Raw genomic sequence first — 22,474 nt, 5'->3', positions numbered from 1 at the left:
AGCCTGAACGAGCATTTCCTCTTTCACTTGAACCACATGGTGATACTGAATTACACACAGAAACACACACACGCACACGCACACACACACACACACACACACACACACACACACACACACACACACACACACACACACACACACACACACACACACACACACACACACACACGCTTCTAGCTAAGCAAACAAGCCGCAGACACATCCCCTTCAAATTCTGCAGCAACGTTATAAACCTCCACATCTCTGTCAGCTGCTTCACACACACACACACACACACACACCAGAGGAGGAACTCAAGATCAGTGTGGTAAGTTCTCGCTGAAATGTTTCAATGTTTGATATTTCATTTTTTCAAGTGTGTTATTTTTTATCTTCTGCCACTTTAAAGCCAACTCCGGAAAGTAATGAAGCTATATTTTTGTGTGTCTATAAGAAAAATCACTATATACAGTACCAGTCAAAAGTTTGGACACACCTTCTCATTCAACTACTTTGAAGAATGTAAAATATAAAACATATTCTGGTTTGTTGAGCATTTGTTTGTTTACCACATAATTCCATATGTGTTCCTTCATAGTTTGGATGTCTTCATAAAATATATAAAAATAAAGAAAAACCATTGAATGAGAAGGTGTGTCCAAACTTTTGACTGGTACTATATATATTCATGTTAAGAAGTAAAAAATACTTTCTGTCTTCAAAATGTGAAGTATTCTTAAAACAAATCTCTTAATGATTTGCCCGTGGATACAAAAATAAATACATATTTATTTCTATGGATTGGCCTAATGGGCATTTTATTTTAGAGCAAAAGTGTTTTCCACTGCGGCCACACAGTGACTTGAGATAACACAATTATAGATGACTCAGTGCATGAGTGATTATTGGATTCAACTGTCATGTAGATCATTTATTTATAGTTAAATGTTTGACAAAGGATGACCATCTTCTCATAAAGTGTGTGTCACTTTTTGACTGTGTGTGTTTGCTTGTGTGTGTGTGTGTGTGTGTGTGTGTAGATGGATGCATTTGTGTGTGTGTATTGCTTAAACTTATCCACTCAATGCCAGCATGACACAGGACTGTCATTCTTCCTGGTGTGTCATTATGTCTGATTATATATGAATTTGATTACACAATGAACTCAAACGTGTCTATGAGTGGCACATGAGCTGTTCTTTCCATTGGTATCCTTCCTGTCTTGTTTCCATTCTGTGAGCATTCCTCTCTCACAGTAAAGGACAGTGAATAACACTCAGCAGGTCACTTCGCCTAGAATTATTTAAATATTTCCCGGATGCCGTATTGTATCATTTGTAAAATGATGAAATGTGTCTTTTAATAGGCAGAAACTTGCAACCTTGTAGAAAATATTAATGTGAAAACAGAAGTTTATGAATAGCTATCGGTAGGCTGGATTCATGACTAATGCACTAAACATCATTCACCTGGAAGTTTTCCACTTTACCAACTATAATTCACTATAAGTTAGGAACAAACATAGAAGTTGAAGCCCATACAATGTTTGTAGTTGCTGTGTTTTGACATGCCTGACTGTTTTGGACACATAATTAGGGCTCAGTTGATAAGTTGATAAAGCTTTTTGTTGATTACATCAATAGGTTTAATAACTGATCAAGGGTTAAAGTAATTTTTTAACTGATACCATTTGGGGTTTATATGAAAATGCTGAAGTTAAACAACAAGCTTATCTGAGCAGGAGCATGGTGTCCAGACACAGGAGGGCAGTATTACTCTTATTAGTGAAACTGAGACTGAAACTCCCTTTAACCTTACATTTCTTTGCACTCAACTGTTTTATCATCATATTTAAATCACTCCTCTTGTCAGATTTTCCAGGCAATATACTTTCGGTGTTAGTGCAGTTGATTTGACTCCTACCCCTGACAGCTATTTGTCCTGGAGCCTATTCCAGGAAATGATATCTGACTTTCATTCTGATAAATCACAGATAAATGTGCCATTGTTGAGCCAGAATGGGTGATTAATGATAGCCAGTGTTTACTGGGACAATTATGCAGGTGCTTTTATGTGTTAATGATTTCATTATAAATCTGCTTAATGGATTGAAACTCAAGGAAGTGTTTTTTGTTACAGTAGGCTATTGCTCATGCGTGTGTGTGCCAAATTATTCATCATCTGTTTGTTCTCACAGATTTGAACACTTCCGACGTGGGAAAAAAACAAAGGGGATGGAGTAATTTAAGTTTCCTCAGGCTTAACAAATGGATTGTATTAGTAATGGCTTACTGTACATAGGGTAGGGCCCATTGTTCAAGTGGTTAACAAATGGATTGTATTAGTAATGGCTTACTGTACATAGGGTAGGGACCATTGTTCAAGTGGTTTTTTTGGGGGGTTATTTTAAATTCAACCACTGAGGGTGTGTCTGGGTCACTGTTACTACTACGGCATGCAGGATGGGCCAAACGCGCTCGTCTCTCTCGCACACCGCCGACATTCCTGGCAGAGCGAAGCGGAAAGCAGGCGAAACAGCCCAGAGACTCCGCATCCGCAGCCTCAGGAGCGGAGACAAGCGTCCCACCAACCAGTTAAACAGGAATCCGATGAAAAATAAAGTGTTATCGTGTCTGGGAAGGAGAAAGCGAGACTCTGGCCAAACAGAAGCGGATTTGAGTTGCGGAAACGAAGCCGGAGATCCAGCGACGCGCCGCGATCACAGAGTGGGAAAGTTGCCGAGGGACGAGGTTGTGTCTGCGGCGGAGGAACACCGAGCTCCCCCGGGTTGTTTTGGGTCACCATCCGGCCTGGAGGATCATGTCGGGGCTATCAGACACGTCGTGAACCGAGAGGCAGCGGCTGGCTCGTCCGATGAAGCCAGAGGAGCGGGCTGCGAGGAGCCACACTCCCAGCGAGAAGACAATGCCTCGGATCCCCCGACGAGGGCCATGGAAGAGCAGCCGGAGCGGGTCGAGTCTGAGGCCGGGGAGGCTCTGAGGTCAGCCCCGCTGCTCGCCTCTCACACGGATACTCAGAGGACTTTCTCCAGCCTGTCCCCGGATCCACCTCTGGATGGTGGACCGACAGAAACAGGCGATAACATGACAAAACGTGACCGCACCACCGCCTCACGTCGGCCCGAAGCGACCGGGGACCAGAGCAGCCGAGCGGACTCTGATCAGCCCCCTCACGCTCCTCCAGAGGGCCAAAGCTACCCAGGACCCATACCCACACTCATCATAACCAGGGACCCCAGTCCGACCCGCTCTCAGGGGACACCGGCCCTCAGCACCGGCTCGTGTCTGGACCTTCACCCGGACGACGAGTCGCCCTGCTCGGACAGCGGCTGCGGAGGGTCCCCGGCGCTGATGCGCTCCCCGAGGAAGCTGTCCAACTCGTCCTCCATCGGCCTGTCCTCCGCCTCGTCCTTCGAGGAGTCCGAGGACGACTTCACCGGGAGCGACATCGAGTCCAGCCTGTCTCCGGCCCGGTCCATGTGCAGCCCCGACGACGGGACGGGGGTGAGTGCATTTTACTGTGTTGTATTTCCAACAAAAACACTTTGTTGAAACTGTCAGTGCAGGTCAGTAATCATGAGTCACACTATGAACTTTCAGCTGTACTACAAAAAAGTCTTCAACAGGTTTTTTACTGCTTTGGCTTCCAATAATGCAAGTAGTGCACACTTGATGATGTATGGCAACTGTACAGTATGTAGTCATCCCTTAACTGAACATATCATGGTGTAAAATGACTACACAGCTAAGAACTGGTTTGAGACAAACAATGGAATAGAAAGGATAACATAAGATAAGATAATCCTTTATTAGTCCCGCAGCGGGGAAACAGGATTTCAGCAGCAAAGAGGATAGTGCAAAACAAGAGACATAGTAAATAAAAAACACAAGATCAAATAAGTATTATAAATAAGCAAATGAGCAATAAAAACAGTAAAGAACAGTAGAGAATCCACAGTAATATTATATATACAGACAGAAATTATTATAAATATTGTATTGCACAGTGTATTAGTGTCATGTGGTCTGCTGGGAGCAGAGCTGGTTGTGCAGCCTGACAGCAGCAGGAATGAAGGACTTGCGGTACCTCTCCTTCACACACCGGGGGTGAAGCGGCCGGTGGCTGAAGGAGCTGCACAGAGCTGCCAGGGTGTCCCGCATGGGGTGGGAGGTGTTGTTCATCAGGGATGCACCACCATGCACACACACACACACACACACACATGCAGGCCAACAACCCTATGAGCGTGCAGACACACTTCTCATTATGTTCTGTTGTGCATGTGCACAATGACAGTCCTATCAGACACGGTCAGCGGCTGCCAGATGTCATTATGTCACACTACTGTTTGTCAAATCATCAGGCTGAAGTGCATGTCAGAGTTCAGATACCAGAAGATGTTCACACTATGTCATATTGACATTTTAAGGTAGTTCATTTACACAATCATAAATGTGCTGTTGTGCAAATCGTTGTGCAGAAATTTGGGGCCCAGTCGATCAGGAGGTCTGAGGACCAGCTTGTGTGTCAATAGGTTTTGGTCGATCACTTGTTTGTTTTAAATGACTGAGGAAACTTCAGTAAATGGCTTTTCATTTGAAATCATTTGTGTAACGTGCGATTCAAATTCTTAATGGTTGGACTCACACACTGATAATGAAACAAAATAATAACACATTTAAACCAGAGATGAGGAAACTGCCTCTTATCTCCAACCCCCACCTCTGTTTCCCTTTGCTCCCAAGGCTCATGATCATAGGGCTTTGGCACTCTACAGTTCTTATTAAAATATGCTACCACAGCAATCTAGAAGTTAGTTTACTGCCCCAGAGGCTGAGGGTTTTCCTCTCCTCCAGACATGAAATGCAGTTTAAAGTTTCCAAGTAGGAAGTTCAGCTGTGTCCCCCTGAGTCAGGATACCTCGACTCCAATTGCTTGTAATGAGTCGTCTCAAAAACAGGATGTCTCCAGTTCAGTCTTACGGTAACTCCACTTATCTTCTCTGAAGGGTGTAAATCTTGAACTGTTCAGGACATGTCACCAAGCATGCATGTTGAAAGATGTTCAACATATTGCGCTACACAAAATGTAGAAACCCAGCATAAATTGTACTCGTGTATTTTTCAATAATTTAGCCCCAGTTTTTTCTCCGCAGTAGACTGTCCACCCTCATCTGCCAAAGACAAATACAAGACACAGAGACGATGACTCCAGTCTGATTTCATGGTGGCAGTTTGGGACACCTTGTGTCCCCACTTTAAGATAGTTTTACTGTCATTAGCTGGTACCTTACTTACTTTATGCTTTATCTGACAGCTGCACCAAACACTGATTCCTACGATCATTAGGAGGTGGAAATAGGCCTCTAATCGAAGACTGATAACTGACATATTGTTCTAATTCATATGAACAAGAGTGTATCAAGGTGAGTTTGCTCAGGTCAACACAAAATTAAATTAGCCATTAATGATAAAAAACAACTTGCAAGATCACAACAGGAGAAAGCGGCAGAGCATAAATATAAAGACAAAGTCGTGACAAGAATCATCGCAAACACATACAATCAAGCTGAACTACATCATCCTAATATCTTAGATTAATTAATGTTGACATAACATGAACCAGCATAAATCTTCATATCACAGTCAGTTGGCTAGATAAACCATTTTATATCCTAATTTGATTGAAATTCAGATGATAAATTTAAATTCTGTGTTTTTCACAGCTTTAGTGGTGTGACTAAGGATTATTATTATTATTAATCTGCAAATTATTGAATGTTATAAGATACCAAAAGTTAACTAATGATAATTTCTTGGAGCCCAAGGTGACATCTATAATATTTAGTTTTGTCTGTCAAGCAGATTAAAACCCAAGAGATTCAGTTTACAATGTAACAACACAGAGAAAAAAAATCAAATATTCACATAAAAGATGCTGAAACCAGAGCGTTAGGGGCGTGGCAAAATATTTATATTATTTCACTATTATATCAATATCCTGAGACTAGATATTGTCTTTGATTTTGGATATTGTAATATGGCATAGGTGTTGTCTTTTCCTGGTTTCAAAAGCCACATTACAGTAAAGTGATGTCATTTTCTGAATTTACCAGACGCTTCCTGCTGTTCTGTTATTTCCCTTGACCCACAAAGTCATTATATCTTTTCCATATTCAAATAATAATGCATTTTCCCATGCAGTTTTAAAGCTTTGAATATAATATATGAAAAAAAATGTCCCTGCTGGATCAGTCTTCCATTTTGAGCTAAATCATGGGAGTCTTTAAGTGGTACATTTCTCCACACGACAAACATGTTGATTGGCTGCCAGTTACAGAAAAGAACATTTGATCCAGCAGGTCAGTGAACATTGTAATTTCCTGGCTCTTACTCTTGACAGCCAGGAAATGAGCAACCCAAGGAGTTGCACTTGAGCTGTTGTAACAAACGATGATGACGCTGGCCTGTGTTTTTTTTGATAAGGGTTGTGCTTTAATGGGCACATTTTGTCCTTTCACAGTTGAGTAAACCCCCTCTTTATTGCGTCAGACAGTAATTAATAAGAGGAGGGTGTGTGTTTGTTGTTAATGCATATAAAAAGCTGCAGCCACGCTGTCAGCTCCCAGACAAACCAGTTACATTTTGTTCACTAGTTGAAGTGAACAGATACTTGCTCAAACATGCATGCTCAGAGAGACGCACGCACACACAGAGCGATGCCGTGCTGTATTCAGAGTTCAGTGTGTGTCATGGAAAATTGGGCTGAAGGCAGAGCCGGTTGCTAGGCGACATCGTTGCCATATATGGTACATTCTTTTTTTCTCCTTGTCTTGTTCTCTCTTTCTGACACACACAGTATCAACTCTGTCCCTGACATTTGAATGATGTTATAGGTTAATTACTACAAATGTCTGCTCAGCCAAAAATGCACGTGTTATTTTATTATGTATTATGAGATTATGAGACTCTTTCTCCCCTCTCAATATTTTGCCCCGAAACCCTATGAGACATGCAGTGGAACAGAAAACAAGAGGAAAATTAGTGTAAGCGGACAAAACGGAGGCAAAAGATACAGAGAAACTTTGATCCTGTAGCCTACACGTGATGATGATTCCTCTTATTTATGCATGCTTATTCACATGAGCCACAATTGCAGACTTGTTTTCCGTGCCACCCATTATACAAAGTCCCACACATCACTCCTACACCTCTTATACACATAATCCATGCTGCAGAGAAAAATGGAAAGAAACACACTCAATGCAGTTTGTTTGGATCCACATTTCTTTATAAATTACTGCAATTTTGCAGCATGACAATATAATTTAGGACCACATGCAGTGCTGAAGGAAGTATTCAGATCCTTTAATTAAGTGAGCGTTATAATTTAATATTTTATTTTTGGATTATTATAACTGTATCAATGTGTAACTAGAAATTTACTTTAGAAGCTGTAGTTTGTTGAGATGGATATGAATTTAACCATTGTTTGTACTGATGGATAGTAAATAAATGTAATGGAGTAAGAAGTACATTATTTGCCTCTGATTTCTAGTAGAAGTATTTTCACATTTGTACATTAATAATATTGTTTACCTTCATTCATCACTGATGACATTTTGTTTTCCGTGTCCAATGAAAATTGGGGATTTTTTGTTTTTCTAGTGGAAAGTTTTTCCTTTAACCGATATGAGATAAGTCTCTAACTTCTTGAGATAAATAAGTCTGATAGATAACAAAGTCCATTGGCAGCAAGCCGGAAACCGAGCTGTTTATCTTTGCTCACGAAAAGTTGATGTGTTGAAGATACTTGATATCGCAGATCAGCACATCATGTGATGATATACATCAGCGCTGCAACTAAGATATTGAGCTCAATTCATTATTTGTTCAATGAATCAGTTAATTCATCGCTCATAGTGAAAAATATTTTTAAAAAATTGGGGAAGCTGCCACCAAAAGTTTTGAAAGGTCAAGGTAACATCACAAAGTGTCTTTTTTTTATTGTCCTACCAACAGTCCACAACTCAAAAAGACAAAGAAATAATCCATTAGCAAAATTGCTAATGAGTAATTGCCTGATTCTTCACTTATACACATACAACGTGAGATATAGAGGACACTCAAAGACTCCGAGAACATAAATACAATAAAAACATTTAATCTAAAGCAATGTCATCCTCTGTTCCTTCGCTGGCCCACCACAGCGCTGAAGACCTGAGACAAGGGAAAGGGATGTGGTTTTAAAGCAGTGAAGTAGAGCTCTGACAGTACCTGAAAACATGTGAGTGCATGCGAATGCAGTCACTCATGTAGCTGATGATAGTCGTCTGACAGGTTCTACACACACACATACACACACATACATACACACACCCCTCTGTGAGTTACGTAGAGCTGAGGAATTTGCCATGCAGACAAAAGGAGAGTATAGGATGGCCTGTTGTCCCTACCCCCATGAACCTGGCAGGAGAATGGCTCAGCGTGGGGCTCAGGATAGGCCCTGTGGGGATTAGGGGATGAGAGAGAGAGACAGAGAGAGGGAGAGAGAGGGAGAGAGCAAAGGTGGGACTGAAGGGAGAGAGAAGACCGCTCATTGTGTGGAGGTTATACTTTCAGGGGGAATGATTTAAGGCAGGTAGTAAAAGCAAAGGGGACCGGTTCAAGCAGGCAGATGGTCGAGAAAAAAGTGACAGCTTCAGGTATGTGGATGTGCATGATGTCAGTCAGGAAGATACGTTGAGAAAGGGTTTAGAGAAGAAGGGAGGAGTGACACAATGACGAAACAGGAGAAATTTTGAATTGGGATGACAAAAAGAGGTACTAGAGAAGGAGCAGGGGGTCAGTGTGAGAAATGAGTTTGCGCTTTAAACAGAGGAGGATTATTTACCAGGCAACACGAGCCTCAGTGTACAGCAAGGGTTTACAGACCGAAGCTGAATACCTGGAATAAGAGAGAGCATAAGCTCTGAGCTAACGGTGGACCTGGTTATGGGACGGTTATAGATGATTGTGGAGGATCTGAGGACGACAGGGAGGCACACGGCCCTGGTGGTGCTGGCCTGTGGAGACCCCGGGCTGATGGTGCGGAGTACTTTGTGCTGGCTACGTTCCCGATTTGTCGCCGGTGCGCTGTGTGCTTGTGTCAGCGCCTGCCTCCTCCTCCACTACTGCTCCGTCTGCCAGGTGAGAAACGGAAAGTGGCACATTTCTGTCCAGGGCAGCGATGCAGACTGTCGAGTGTTTTTGCCAACGTCATGCTTCTTCAGAAAGATGACATGAGGGTTGATTATGGCCATACAGGTTTTGGGGCATTCAATTCTATTTTTGCTGTTACAGTATGTCAATGTTTTGTTTTCTCACACCTATGCAGTTGGTCCTGTGTAACTGATGATCTGTCTGTCCTGGTTAAGAAGGAGGATCAGCATGCCTCAGGCTGTCATACTTTATGCGAGCAGTTTATTTATCACACTGACAAATAAAGTCAATTTATAGATTGATACTGAGAGGTGTTAACCCCACTATTACCAGTGACAATAGACTAAATATTACCAACACCATTCACTATATTGTAATTCAAACTTACAGCACAACAGACTAAAGCCCGTAACCGACATACCGTTGAATCAACACCTCTCTAAAACTCAGAGGAAGAATTACAAGCAGGATTATACTGCATTAGTTTTAGCCAGGTGTACCTAATAAACTGGCAACAGTGTACTGGCCTCATCCTTAATGTGTTTAAATATCTTAACAGACCAGCCAGCTGATCATAGAAAGAGTGCATTAGATGAATTGAAGAGGCCTCTGTCCACAAAATAACCTCCCAGTAAAGAGGTGGCGTTTATGTTGATGTTAATGGATTTGAATTTTTTCCTCAAAAATAAAATGCTACATTACTTTATTATCCTGCCAAACATAAAACTTTTATCAAAATGTGGGTCATTATTACACCAAATACTCAGTTGTTTGATTACAGGCTAAGAGAGACTATGAAAACAAACAAACAAAGAAAGTTTCCACTGTATTCATGTTTAGCTGTAGTAGTCTGAAAAGTAGTCTGAAAAGTAACTTGAAAAAATGACTCTATAACTAGGCAAATACCCTTAGTTTCCCCCAAAGCACAGTATAGTATAGTTTAGTATATTAAAGTATATTATAGCACGGTATAGTATAGTATGTTATAGTATGGTACGGTACAGTATGTTATAGTAAAGTACGGTACAGTACAGTATGTTATAGTGATGTATAGTATGTCATGGTACAGTATGGTATAGTATGGTGGTCTTGCCCAGTCCTCCCACTTTGATCATGTGTGTTAAAGGAGCTTGTTCGTTTGTTGGAGAGGTGACGCAGTGGACACTGTAAAGACACATTCTTGTGGTCAGTGTGACTTCTCCCAGTATGACCATTGCTGTTGTCATGTGAACTCAGCAGACGAGCGTATGAGTGTCGCTTCATCACGAACAACGGAGACATTCCCAACCGTTATCAGATCAGATGGGAGTGTGATGAGATTAAGGAAAATACTAGTGAATGCCTTTGGGGAGAACAAATTGAGTTAGATTTTGAAAATTGGTAGAGACGTACAGGAATGTGACCTTCATTTGTTGTAAAGTAGGGAAAATATAAATAACTCAAGGATATTCATCAGCCTCGAAGCTGTAGGGAATGAAGAAGAAGCTTACACAACACAGAGCGATGACATTATCTCTGTGTTTCAGCTTCATGAGTTATATAAAAGAGAAAGCAGAGATGGTGAAGATTGAACTGTGAGAGGTGAAATGTGACCTCAGTGTTCAAAAAGCTGGGATGTGTGGGATGAAGAGACATCAATAGAGTTATGCAGTTGACTCAGTTTGAATTGAAACAACAGTCCAGGCTTTCACATATCATTCCTATGGATTATCTGCATTAAACGTCACCACTAGCAGCATTGGCTCTGGTTGTGACTGGTTATTTTAGTCAGATACATTTGATCCCACAGAGCCGACACACTAAGCTGTCGGCTTGACGCAATTAGAGAGAGAGCTTCTGATGGCATGTGAAAGAAGAGTGAAAGAAGAGAGACTGGAGATTCAGGTGTCTGCTTCACCATTCTCTCCTGTCAACCTCCCCGGTGAGGACAAAAGAAACTAATACTGTAATAGCTAAATGGAAAGACACCCAGATAGCAGTGGTCTGCTGGATAAACATGGTTTGTGTTTGGTCCACAAACGGATGTTATTTCTTTAGGTTGGATATTTTTGTACCACAGTGTTGGCGGTTACTTAAAACGGTCCTTTTGGTTGGGTAAGCTGGCAGGAAATGTCAATCTTTGGCAGTTTAACAGAGAGACAGAGCGTTCATATTGTAATAGCATGTGATCTTACTTAATATGAAATGTATTTCAATGCCCTGAATTGCATGACATTTGTATAACAAATACCAAAAAGACCTAAATGTCAAGTATGATCCTGTGACTTTAAAGATCTGATAAACAAAAAATATCCTACATAGCTGAGTCTTCAGTCTCTTAGACTCCTGTATTATTAAGCTTACACAAGGGGTTCACAATTATCCCTTACAGCAGCACTCTGGACGCCAAGCACTGGCGACAGTATTACTGTAATGACCTGGTGGAGTGTCTGAAGGAGACTCGCTTATGGTTTCTAATGTGGTATAAGGTTGGGCTGGATATTTTACGGCTCTTTATGAATACAACTGTCCTGAAAAGAGGATATGTGCTGGAAAGGCTCGGAAATGTTTAGTCTTCTAGTGTTTTCAGCCTCTCAAGACTTTAAAGTCAAGGTTGCAGTCTAATACAGCTAGATCTTAAGATAAGACTGAAGTTATGCATAAACAAAATACTCCCAGCAATGCAGATGAATTACTGCGGGAGAGAATGCCTTCTGAATTCCAGTTGGAGCTATTCACTATCAAGAAGTAAAGAACTAAGGAATCTGAAAAAAGCACATGGTAGTCTTCAGCCTAAGCATGCCAAAATGGCCTCTGATTTCAGAGAAAGTTTGTGGAAAATGAAACAATAAAGCATATCCAGAAATGGTGCTGCTGACTAGAATCTGACCTGAAAGAAAACGTTTCACGTCTGCTGCTATGATTCATGGATCACAAGTAATGTGGCTGGTTTCGATAGGACATTATTTCAAGTTGCAAATGCGGTGAAACTCAGTTGGTGTTCACATGTTTCATCGCCATGCTTTGCCCTGACCGCGTCAGAGGTTATGTCAGGGTTAATCTGTTTGATGGGATTGACGGTCTCAGATCACAGGTGTCTCGTATTCACTCTCATTACTCTGTGTCTCTCTGAAGGCCTGACGTTGACCAGCTGTCTGCACAAACAAGCACAAACATGTTGTACTAAGTTTCCCATCATAAGGAAACTAAATAACTAATTGGTAAAATGGTTAAAGCCCCTGAAACTTGTCATCAAATCTCAAGTTTTTCTCAATGACATAATATTCTCTACCAAATACGTTCTTACTAAATATCCCTCAAAGTAAGCAAGCTGATTGAGAGAACACATTACAGGGTCTTAAAAACTTTTGAGTTGATAAAACTGCCCTTTTAAATTCAAACAGATCCCGTTTTTCTTCTTCTTCTAGTGTAAACACAGACCCTGCTGTTTCCGTTGCATTAAGACAGTGTTTTATTGTGAGTTTCAACAGAGCAGCTGTGGAAAGAATGCATGAGAGCAAAGATAGGCTGACATGTAAACATGGCAGAGATAGGCCTGACAGGGAGCAGCTCAGTCATTCACAGATGTTATTTAGTTATAAAAAGATTAGTTTTATTATTATAGCCTCTTGCCCTGCAATTTGTTGCACACATTAACCCTTTTTTTGCCTCTGTCACGCTCCCGTGTTCCTGAGTTAAACATACATTTTTACATTTAGCACCAAGAAAAAACATGGTAGGAATGATTGAAAAGAATGCAAATGAAAGAGGAGCCAAAATAAGTAATATTCAGTAACACAGTAATCTACTGTGATGACACACACACGCACACGCACACGCATTCCCATCCTAAACTGGTTGTCGGTTTGTTGTGATTTCCCACAAACACGTTCCAGTCAATCGATGTCATGTTCCTCTAAGATTGCTGATGTCAAAGCCCCTGTTGCACACTGTCCTTGCTCTGGTGTTTCCCAACACAGATAACCGTACTACGCACACACACACACACACACACACACACACACACACACACACACACACACACACACACACACACACACACACACACACACACACCAACAGTTTCGGACAGTGAGTCTCTGTTTTACGACACCACAGTGGTAGCGCTGGTAAATGTTTTATGAAGGGCTTTGTCACGTAAATTGTGCCCCTGGCCTAAGCTAAAGGGAGTATCAGTCCAATGTCTACGTGTGTGTGTGTGTGTGTGTGTGTGTGTGTGTGTGTGTGTGTGTGTGTGTGTGTGTGTGTGTGTGTGTGTGTGTGTGTGTGTGTGTGTGTGTGTGTGTGTGTGTGTGTGTGTGTGTGTGTGTGTGTGTGTGTACACCATAGGGTGTGTTTTCTTTGAATTAATCATTCTCTTGCCTGCATTTAGCGCAGGGCTTAGTTGTGACCAGAAGACAATCCGTCACAACAATTAGTCAGAGCCTCTGATTTGTCATTTGTGTGACGACCCACGCCTTTCTTTTATCAAGACAATGACGTTCCTCGTTGTTTCTTCTTTTTCCAGAATAAGTCCTGGCAGAAACTGAAGACCATGGTTCACTGGTCCCCCTTCGTCGTGTCCTTCAAGAAGCGTTACCCATGGGTGCAGCTAGCCGGCCACGCAGGTAAACAGTTTGAATAACTGCTGCTTAACATCCTCACACATGCATGATTTTATCTTCAGTGTTTAACTCTGTCCGTCTCCGTCTCCAAGGTAACTTCCAGGCCGGCGAGTACGGACGCTTGTTGAAGCGATACTGTGAGTGTGAGCAGCAGTGCCTACAGAAGCTGATGAAGGACACGCTGCGCCCTTATGTGCCTGGTTATTATGGGATAGTGCAGAGAGAGGAGCAGGATTACAACCTGATGGATGACCTGCTGGCCGACTTTGACTCGCCCTCCATCATGGACTGTAAAATGGGAAGCAGGTAAGACTCAGGCACAGGATGATAGAAGCGTTTTGTAATTGTGTGGGGAACATTGTCCAAGATCATATCGACAGCAGAAACCGTTTAATCTTGTGCTTTGTAAGATACAGTGAGCCTTGCAAATGGATTAACCTTTATACACATATATAGCCCCATCGGTTATCTGCCTCCCGATTAAATTTACTCTGCACAATAATAATGGCTCTATTTGTAGTCAAAAAAAGTGCTTCACAGGTTAAAAATGAGAGAAACTAAAACATTTAGAAAATGACAAATATAAATAACAATAAGGCCATACAATCAATTAAAATAGCAAAGAGAGTGAAAGGGAGAAAATAAAAAAGAATCATTAAAATGCATAAAAAAGAAGAACATTTTATATCAAGACTTTATGTTTCAGGACGTACTTGGAGGAGGAGCTGATAAAAGCCAGAGAGCGTCCACGGTTGCGGAAGGACATGTATGAGAAGATGGTGGCAGTGGACCCCGGGGCCCCCACTGAGCAGGAGAAGGCCGAGCAGGGAGTCCTCAAACCCAGATACATGCAGTGGAGGGAGACTCTCAGCTCCACAGCTACTATGGGCTTCCGCATCGAAGGCATTAAGGTCAGAGGTCATCCTAGACATGCAGCAATGTGAGCATGCCTGACTGTGGTACTCAGTGTTAGTGAGGAGACAAACAGTTTCTAAAAGGAGTAAACCAATGAATGGGAGTAAATATTTATCGTTCTGATCACTGGACGGACCACACACACGCGAGAGGAAATGGAAAACACAGTCTGTTAAAGTTTCAGTTGAATGTGCAGCCATAAAGGGACATGTTTGTTCTTTCAAAAGAGAAATCCAGGGCTGGTCGTCAGGTTGCACTAATAACCGTAGATTTGCATGAGCTCAGACAGTAATTTAAATTGCTCATGACACTGGGAGTATTAAAAGCAGCGGTTTTGTTTTCCAGTTCAATAAGCTCTGACTTTGATCTTCTATTTCTATATTTGTAAGTTAGCATGTGTTGTTATTTCCTCTTGTATCCTCAGCAAAACGTAAAAAAGTAGAACATGTGGTTGTAGTGATAGTACTGCACTGAGTGCTCAGCAGGAAAAAAGGTTTTGAAGCTGAAATTATTCTCGAAGCTTTGAATTAATAACTTGATTGAATTATTGTCTTTGTGGAGGTGAAAATAAAAAAAAGAAGCTAAGAGAATAACAAAACACTTTGTGTTTTCTTACAGAAAGCTGATGGAACTTGTAACACCAACTTTAAGAAGACGAAGCACAGGGAGCAGGTGATGCAGGCCTTGGAGGACTTTGTAGCTGGCAACACTCAGATTCTGGTACGTCACTACTTGTTACTATGTTACCACTTCTGCTGCTGCTGCTGCTCGTTTTACAAACTGTAAAACAGCATGGAAGGTTTTTTTAAGGCATAGCACGACCTTTCGCTTGTTACCTAGCAACAGGTCCTCTCCAAGAAGAGAGAGTTTGCCGCATAACTCCTCCGTAACAGCAAAATGTTGTTTGTACAAACTGAACAAACAACATATAATTATTGATCTTTAGAGGTGACTTTTGGGCAGAGCCAGACTAACTCTTTCACCCTGTTTCCAGTCTTAATGCTAAACTAACTTAACTGGCTGCTGGTAGTATCTAAATATTTAGTTTTTCAATTTTATTTAGCAGCAACTGCCTCAAGGAAGGCTTTAGACTCCCAGTTATTTGGGAAATCAGTACAATAAAAGTGTTTTTTGATCAATTTCACTGATGCCCTGCATCTCTTTATTTTTCTCTTTTTCTTAGAAACTCTACCTGCAGCGGTTAGAAGAACTTCGATCCGTCCTTGAGCAGTCTCAATTTTTCAGGACACACGAGGTGAGACACACTGACACACACTCAGTTCTCATGATTACTGAACCGACCCGTTTGTCTGGTTGAAGATTTAGTGATATCGTCCTGGCAATAGCTTCCGCATTGAATCACTCACACTCGTAAAGCTAAACTCACCAGTCTCACCGGTTCCTCCATCTTAGGTCGTGGGCAGCTCTCTACTGTTTGTGCATGACGCCTCGGGGAAGGCCAGAGTGTGGATGATCGACTTTGGGAAGACGGTTCCCCTGCCGGACCCTCGGACCCTGGACCACAGGACTCCCTGGATGGAGGGCAACAGGGAGGACGGCTACCTGTGGGGCCTGGATAACCTCATAGACATCTTCGGCTCTATGCTCCCACAGACTCCGTGAGAGGGAGACTCAGAAGAATCCAATAAAACATTGATATCCAGATGGTGGGAGAGATACAAGAAAAGATGGAAGATTTCACAAACTGAGACGGACAGAGAAAGGATTAGAAGAGGGCCACCAGTTTGATTCTCATGATCCACGCCATGATCCAAGTGTCTTTATCCCCATTGTACCTGTGTAAGAAGAGGATGAACACAGTCAAGCACAGGATTTCTATTGCAATTTTGAATATGCCAAAAGGCCAACTTCATGCATTATGCTCCATTTGTGGAACATGGGGACAGATGATCTGCGATGAGTTGAAGCAAACAGTAGAGGGAAGAGAAGAGGGAGACTTGAGAAGCAGAACTTGTATCTTTTGTCACATGGACTGTTGAGAGTACAGTCTGAATTCAAGGACCTTGGCATTCCCTTTTTCTTGCAAAGACACATTCTTGACTTTGCTCATCTTCCTCCTCAACATCTCCCTCTGTTGGTCAGAGTTGCACACAGCACTCTCACGACCATGAACTCGATCCAGAGGTATGAAACCTTTTCTAAGCCTTCGAGGAGCTTCGGGTAACAGGAGTAATTATTTTTGTCATGGACCATTTTTGATGTTTAAGCATACAGCAACACTAAAACACTGGTCAGACGACGTGTTAACTAACTCAGTATGTAAATACATTTTTATTTAACTTTGTTTTTGGCCTTGGTATAACCTCCTCACCTTGTTTGTACGATTTCTGTGCCTGGCATTTTTACAGAACGAGCGGTTTGATCATTCCAGTGCAGTGGACTCCTGCTATTTTTCTTCCAAAGAGTTCACCCACGTATTAACTGCTTTACAATATAATCCCAAAGTTTAACTTCTTGCAGAAAAGTGTTTTTTCTAAATTTGGATTTTTGTATGATAATGCAGTGGAACTTTGTTTTTTCTCATTTAATTGTACAGTAAGTAGCGTGGCGGCCATGTTTGTCTGGAATTTGTTGCACTATGGATCCTCACAAAGCCATTGAACAATTGTGTCTTAAGATGGGAAGCAGAAGTCAAGTTCTGGGTTTACAGATGCAGACATTTAGACGTTTAGAACATGAATTTAATTAGTCGTTACCACTTCATTCTCTCTGATCAGTGTTGCTTTAGATTTGCAGGGAGTTTTACAGCAAAGCAGAGGTGTAAAGGGCGAAAGGAAACTGGAATTACCTGATTAAACGTCGGGTCTGTTTAGGTATTTGTGAGGTTTCACTTGTGTATCAGCTTACACGTGATCTTCTGACTGGAAATGCTTAAATGTGTCTTATGATTCAACAATGACGCATTATCAAATACAAGAATGTCCCTTTTAAACACGCTGACGTTGCTGTAATCATTTAGCTACACCAAACGTGGTTTGTCAGGTTGAATCTCTTCATGCAGGATGGAGCGTTTACAAAAAGACATTGATATATTTAGATATTAAGTCACAGTGCTTATGAGCATGTGTGTCATCCCTTGACTGGAATGCAGCAGGTTGGTAAAAATAGCAAGACCCACTTTGTCAGCGTCAGGCAGCACTGTTTGGGCGTGTGCGTTCGCCGCAAACATCCAAATTCATGAAATTGGAATTCAAGTTCATGAATTCAGTTTTTCCATTTCCTCAAGACTAAACATACTGGGAGAGAGGAATAATCTAGTGTTTACAAAGTATTATATTTCTTCGCCCCCAAATCCTCTATATTTGCCAAATGGCAAACTATCAGGTTCTCAAACAGGGTGCTGCTTTATTATTTAGATAACTGGATTCATAACCACATTTTGTATTTTTTAAAGGCAGTGTATTTTAAGTCCCAAAGCACAGGCAGATTGGTGAAAATTGATATTAATTCCCTGCTTTGTCCAGGTCATGGATTGCAATAAACTGGAAATAAGTTTTCTGAGTATGTTTCTGCTGTTTTCAGAGAGTCTCTACAAATACACAACTCAGAACATACATACACACTTATACATATACACTAAATCAAGAATTTAAACAATTTATTGCATAAATATATTTCTTTCAGACAGTGATGTGTTTTTCACATTGTAAACCTGCATGACCAAAAAAAGAATTCCCCCAAAAAATTGCACTCAGTTTAAATAAAGTAGTGAAAGAATTTAAGGGAAGGGCGACATGGGTCATTTTCTGGAAATTCAGTTGGAAACTTTAATGACAAATAAGATGATATTTTGGTTTTTGGTTTTATCAAGTGAATTAAATGTAACATCCTAATTAAATACATAAATTTTTCTCCAACAAATTGATGAAACAACAGTGCAAATCCAATATTTTTCATAATGCCCTTCTATGCATTAATTGACCCGCAACACTGCCTTCAAAGGGCCAAACCTAACTAGAGAAACTCAAGGAACAGCTACCCAGTGTTGCAGAATATGTGGAAACTCTTATAGTCACCTTAATTAAAAGGATCCACAGTCATCAGAACAGTAGCACATACAGTAATCCACTTAAAAGCCCTCCACCACACAGCTGGGTCCTACGTCACATTTATTACTGCTTCTTTGTCCTTGTGTGGAGCATCACCGCCCGTCCAGCCAGCCCGGCCTCCACCCCTCCCTGAGGAACCACATACCGGGCCCCGTCATTCGCTCTCTGAGGGTCCATCGTCCTCAGCTGCTCGTTACTCTGAGCTACGCTGTCCAAACTCCACAGCTGGTAGCGCAGGCTTTTACCCTGCTTAGCCAGGACGTAAACCTCTTTGACTGCCGTGTTACCGACGGGACACGGAGCGCTGCTGTCTGAGGCGAGGTGGAGCCAGGGCAGAGTGGGGTCAGGCTGGATGTGCTCTCTGCTCACGCTCCCCTGGTCCACACCGAGGAGAACACCTGGAACAAAAGCAATAGATGGGACATGTGGATGTTGTCCTCAAATATCTGCACAGTATTACACTCAACATTTGTGCAATTAATATGTTTATGTAAACTGCTATCAATATAATCTATTAACAAATAAACAAGTTTGACAATAGCAATAGCAAGAAACATTTTTGCTTTAATTATTTTCATTTTAAATGTCCCATAATAAAACCTTATGCATAATATACCAAGAAATCCATTTATTAAAAATGCAGACAGCCAATCTCAAAGTATTTCATCAGTATTTTTCACCGTGTGGAGGCAGTTATATCTATATATATATTAACATAATCAGAGTGATTGAGAACTTTCAAAATATTAAATATGATCTTAATGTCTTGATATAAAATAAATGACCTGGCTGGGGTCCTATTTGATACGTCAGAGTTGTTCAATAGTATGTAATAGCTCGCTGCTGACCCACAATATGCTGCAAAAAGTTAGATTTTGTTTGTTTACTGCAATGAAAAAAGCTCCAAACCAGCTTTATGAAACAGACGTACCCTGGTTAGGTTTCTGAGGGATAATTCAAGACCTTTAACAATAAGCCCTGCTTTTCTGAACCACCTTGATGAAACCCCCCTCTGGTGACTGAGCTACCAGTTACCTGAAGCGACTGCCCAGTGCGCCCTGTGGCCGCTCCGCTGGCATGGCTCATGGTTGTAGTCTTCATCATATCTGTACATACGGTCAAGGAATTATGTCCTTTCATGACACAGGAATGGTTACACACACACACACACACACACACACACACACACACACACACACACAAAACACACACACACACACACACACACACACAATGAAGGCTGTTTTGTTTGGGTCTGGGATACGGGATGAGAACAGGCTGTCTCCCCCACAGGTGTGTGATGATGGCTGCAGCATTATTACCACTTAAACCCCCCGACAGCAGCTCTGCCTTACAGCCACAGACCTCCTCAGCCAGCAGGGCCATGTTTTCAGCTGACAAAATAAAAAATCTTATTGAGAAAATAAAGAAACCAAAACATCATAAACAGTTATTTTATTTGCAAACCTGGTTATAACTTCCACATTTTAATTACACCCTACATCTGGAGTGTTCTGAAGTGATGTCAAGGTATGACTTTTAGCTCCAACGCTTCATAATGCTACTGTAAAACTTCCAATTTCCCTGAATAAAAAATGGGTGATCCATTACAACAGAAACACACCCCTCCTTTTTCTTGTTCCACACACCGTCTTTATTCAACTTCATTTAAAAACAGACTCAAAACTGTTTACACACTTTTGTTACCTGAAAACATTTCACCCTGTGCCGTGTATCCTCTGCTCAAGGCCGTCTGAACAACAGTTTCCATGTCGATACTCAGCTGTGGCTGTCGAAGGTGAGCAGACATCCACAAAGCCACCAGACCACACCTGGAAGGTAAATGAATAACACGCTCACTGACACGCCCTGGCAGATTATAACGATTAATGACTTTACACAGAAAGAATTCAGGTCAAACTAATAACAACAAACCTCCATTGAACATGTAACCATTTTTATTTGTTTTACAAAAGTAGTTGCTCAGTCAAATTTAGATCAAGGTGTTACTTTGCATTAGAGATGCACCGATTGCAATTTTCTGGGCCTATTATGATTAGCGATTATTTAAAAGTAAGACTTGCAGATTAAGAACTATTATTGACAACACCAACATTTTGTAACTATTTGATGGAGAATTCAAATGTACAGCTGCTGCCAGTCCTTACCACAGTTGAGGATTTAATTCAAACGCTTTGCTGCATGTTGTCCAGTCTATGTACCCTGTGTATCTAATAAAGGCGTAATGGCCAATAAAACCATCTTATAAATAAAATGATCTGGCTAAAAATGGGATCGGAGATGGTTGATCAACTGACAACAGCTTGGCAGTTGACCGGTCGCATCTCTACTTGGCACTTCTGGGTCTGACGCCACAGTTTACTGACTTACTGTGGACCATCTTGGATGAGGGAGGGCACATATGTGTTCACTAGTACCCACTGCAGGTCCTTCCTAAAACTGAAGCACACAAACAAATACACATTCTATAACAATCCAGTTCAACAGCTTTGCTTGCAACAGCCCTTTTTCAAGTGAGACATTTTTACTGTGCTTTTCCTCATATTAAAATTCAAGATGTAAGAAAAGCAAGAAATGACTGACAATTGAGAAGCTGGAGCAAAATAATATTTGGCATTTGTCCTTGAAAAATTACTTTCGTGATAAATTGATTATCAAAATAGTTGTTTTTTTATCAATTACCATATTGCCCATGGCCTCAACAAAGTTGATAACATCTGTGACAATGTCAACAGAAAAGTAAACATTAAACGCTTCACACATGTAGGATTTATTGCAGAACATCATTTGGATTGGATTGTACTCGTGTATCTAATAATCTTGTAACTGAGTGTTTGTGCTCAAACATGAATAAAGCAAAAAATAGTTATAATATCTGATGTTCAGGTTAAAGAAGCAAAACTAATGCTGTTCTCATCTCTCACTGTAGATCTCACCTGCTCTCCCTCTGACTGAGCAGTAAGCGGGCCTCTGTGTGGTTCCCCTCCACAGGACTTCTGCTACTGGCTATAGTCTGATACAGCTTCTTCTTGGGTGAGGAGGCTGGAGGAAGTGGTGGACCTGGAGCAGGTGGTGGAGGAGGAGGAGGAGGAAGAGGAGGTGACAGGGGTCCCTCCACTGACATCTTCAATGAGCTCCTTTTAAGTTAACCCAGACAGAGGTGGTAGTTAGTATTTTGTTCATCTCTGGAAAGACTTAAGTTACAGCAGTTCTTGACAGTTGCAAGTACACATTGAATTAGAATTGAAATGCATACAACATATCCGCCCACCCTTCACTGCCTCCTACCTCTTAGCCTCCTACCTCCCACCTCTGCAGCCTGCAAGCAAGGCAAAAAGTTAGTGAAACTACCTTCGCTCGGTGCTCAGTGCTATTTGGGTAGAAACCGAAATCAACATTCGTCTCATTTGAGCAGAAATCGTTTCGATAATGTATTTGACATATGTTATACACTATATCCTACACCCACTCTTGAGACTAGCAGAGCTGGGCTAACAGCGCCGGTGTTTTGGTTGTGCCCATATTTGGCAGCGTGACTCTTCTTCGTGGGTCGAACGCACCAGTGCTGAAGGGTCGTACCGCCCTCTGCTGTCGGTGGAGTCCACATCATGGGCTGTATAGTGTGGCATCATGGCACCAATTAAGATAAAATAAGATAATC

The 22,474-nt window shown here is 41.5% G+C and overlaps 2 protein-coding genes across 2 annotated transcripts; one reads left to right on the top strand and one right to left on the bottom strand.

Annotated features, from left to right (window-relative positions):
- Positions 1 to 265: 265 nt before the first annotated feature.
- itpkcb (inositol-trisphosphate 3-kinase Cb) lies at positions 266 to 18,244 on the top strand. The gene is made up of 8 exons (XM_054605204.1): positions 266 to 310; positions 2,180 to 3,506; positions 13,711 to 13,810; positions 13,900 to 14,113; positions 14,514 to 14,718; positions 15,341 to 15,442; positions 15,906 to 15,977; positions 16,136 to 18,244. The coding sequence occupies exons 2-8, from the start codon at positions 2,445 to 2,447 to the stop codon at positions 16,343 to 16,345; spliced, it is 1,965 nt and encodes a 654-aa protein (XP_054461179.1). The 5' UTR covers positions 266 to 310; positions 2,180 to 2,444; the 3' UTR covers positions 16,346 to 18,244.
- An 85-nt stretch (positions 18,245 to 18,329) lies between these two features.
- On the bottom strand, positions 18,330 to 22,355 carry actmap (actin maturation protease). Its single transcript, XM_054605216.1, has 7 exons — positions 22,102 to 22,355; positions 21,750 to 21,950; positions 21,184 to 21,252; positions 20,500 to 20,624; positions 20,057 to 20,186; positions 19,828 to 19,898; positions 18,330 to 19,190 (listed from the first exon to the last, which is right to left on the bottom strand). Exons 2-7 carry the CDS (start codon positions 21,935 to 21,937, stop codon positions 18,856 to 18,858), a joined length of 918 nt encoding a protein of 305 aa, XP_054461191.1. The 5' UTR covers positions 21,938 to 21,950; positions 22,102 to 22,355; the 3' UTR covers positions 18,330 to 18,855.
- Between the last annotated feature and the right edge of the window lie 119 nt (positions 22,356 to 22,474).

Source organism: Anoplopoma fimbria, chromosome 1 (assembly GCF_027596085.1).
Source record: "Anoplopoma fimbria isolate UVic2021 breed Golden Eagle Sablefish chromosome 1, Afim_UVic_2022, whole genome shotgun sequence".
NCBI lineage: Eukaryota > Metazoa > Chordata > Actinopteri > Perciformes > Anoplopomatidae > Anoplopoma > Anoplopoma fimbria.
Note: the sequence above shows the minus strand (reverse complement) of the source record. Positions and strands in the feature narration are given on the sequence as shown.

Bases quoted from the DNA above. Each gene is read 5' to 3' on its own strand.
- itpkcb (XM_054605204.1), top strand. From the start codon at position 2,445: ATGGGCCAAACGCGCTCGTCTCTCTCGCACACCGCCGACATTCCTGGC. The intron at 3,507-13,710 runs GTGAGTGCATTT...TTCTTTTTCCAG, and splicing joins GCCCCGACGACGGGACGGGG to AATAAGTCCTGGCAGAAACT. The intron at 14,719-15,340 runs GTCAGAGGTCAT...GTTTTCTTACAG, and splicing joins TCCGCATCGAAGGCATTAAG to AAAGCTGATGGAACTTGTAA.
- actmap (XM_054605216.1), bottom strand. From the start codon at position 21,937: ATGTCAGTGGAGGGACCCCTGTCACCTCCTCTTCCTCCTCCTCCTCCT. The intron at 20,625-21,183 runs GTAAGTCAGTAA...TTTACCTTCCAG, and splicing joins CTCATCCAAGATGGTCCACA to GTGTGGTCTGGTGGCTTTGT. The intron at 19,899-20,056 runs GTATCCCAGACC...CCGTATGTACAG, and splicing joins AGACAGCCTGTTCTCATCCC to ATATGATGAAGACTACAACC.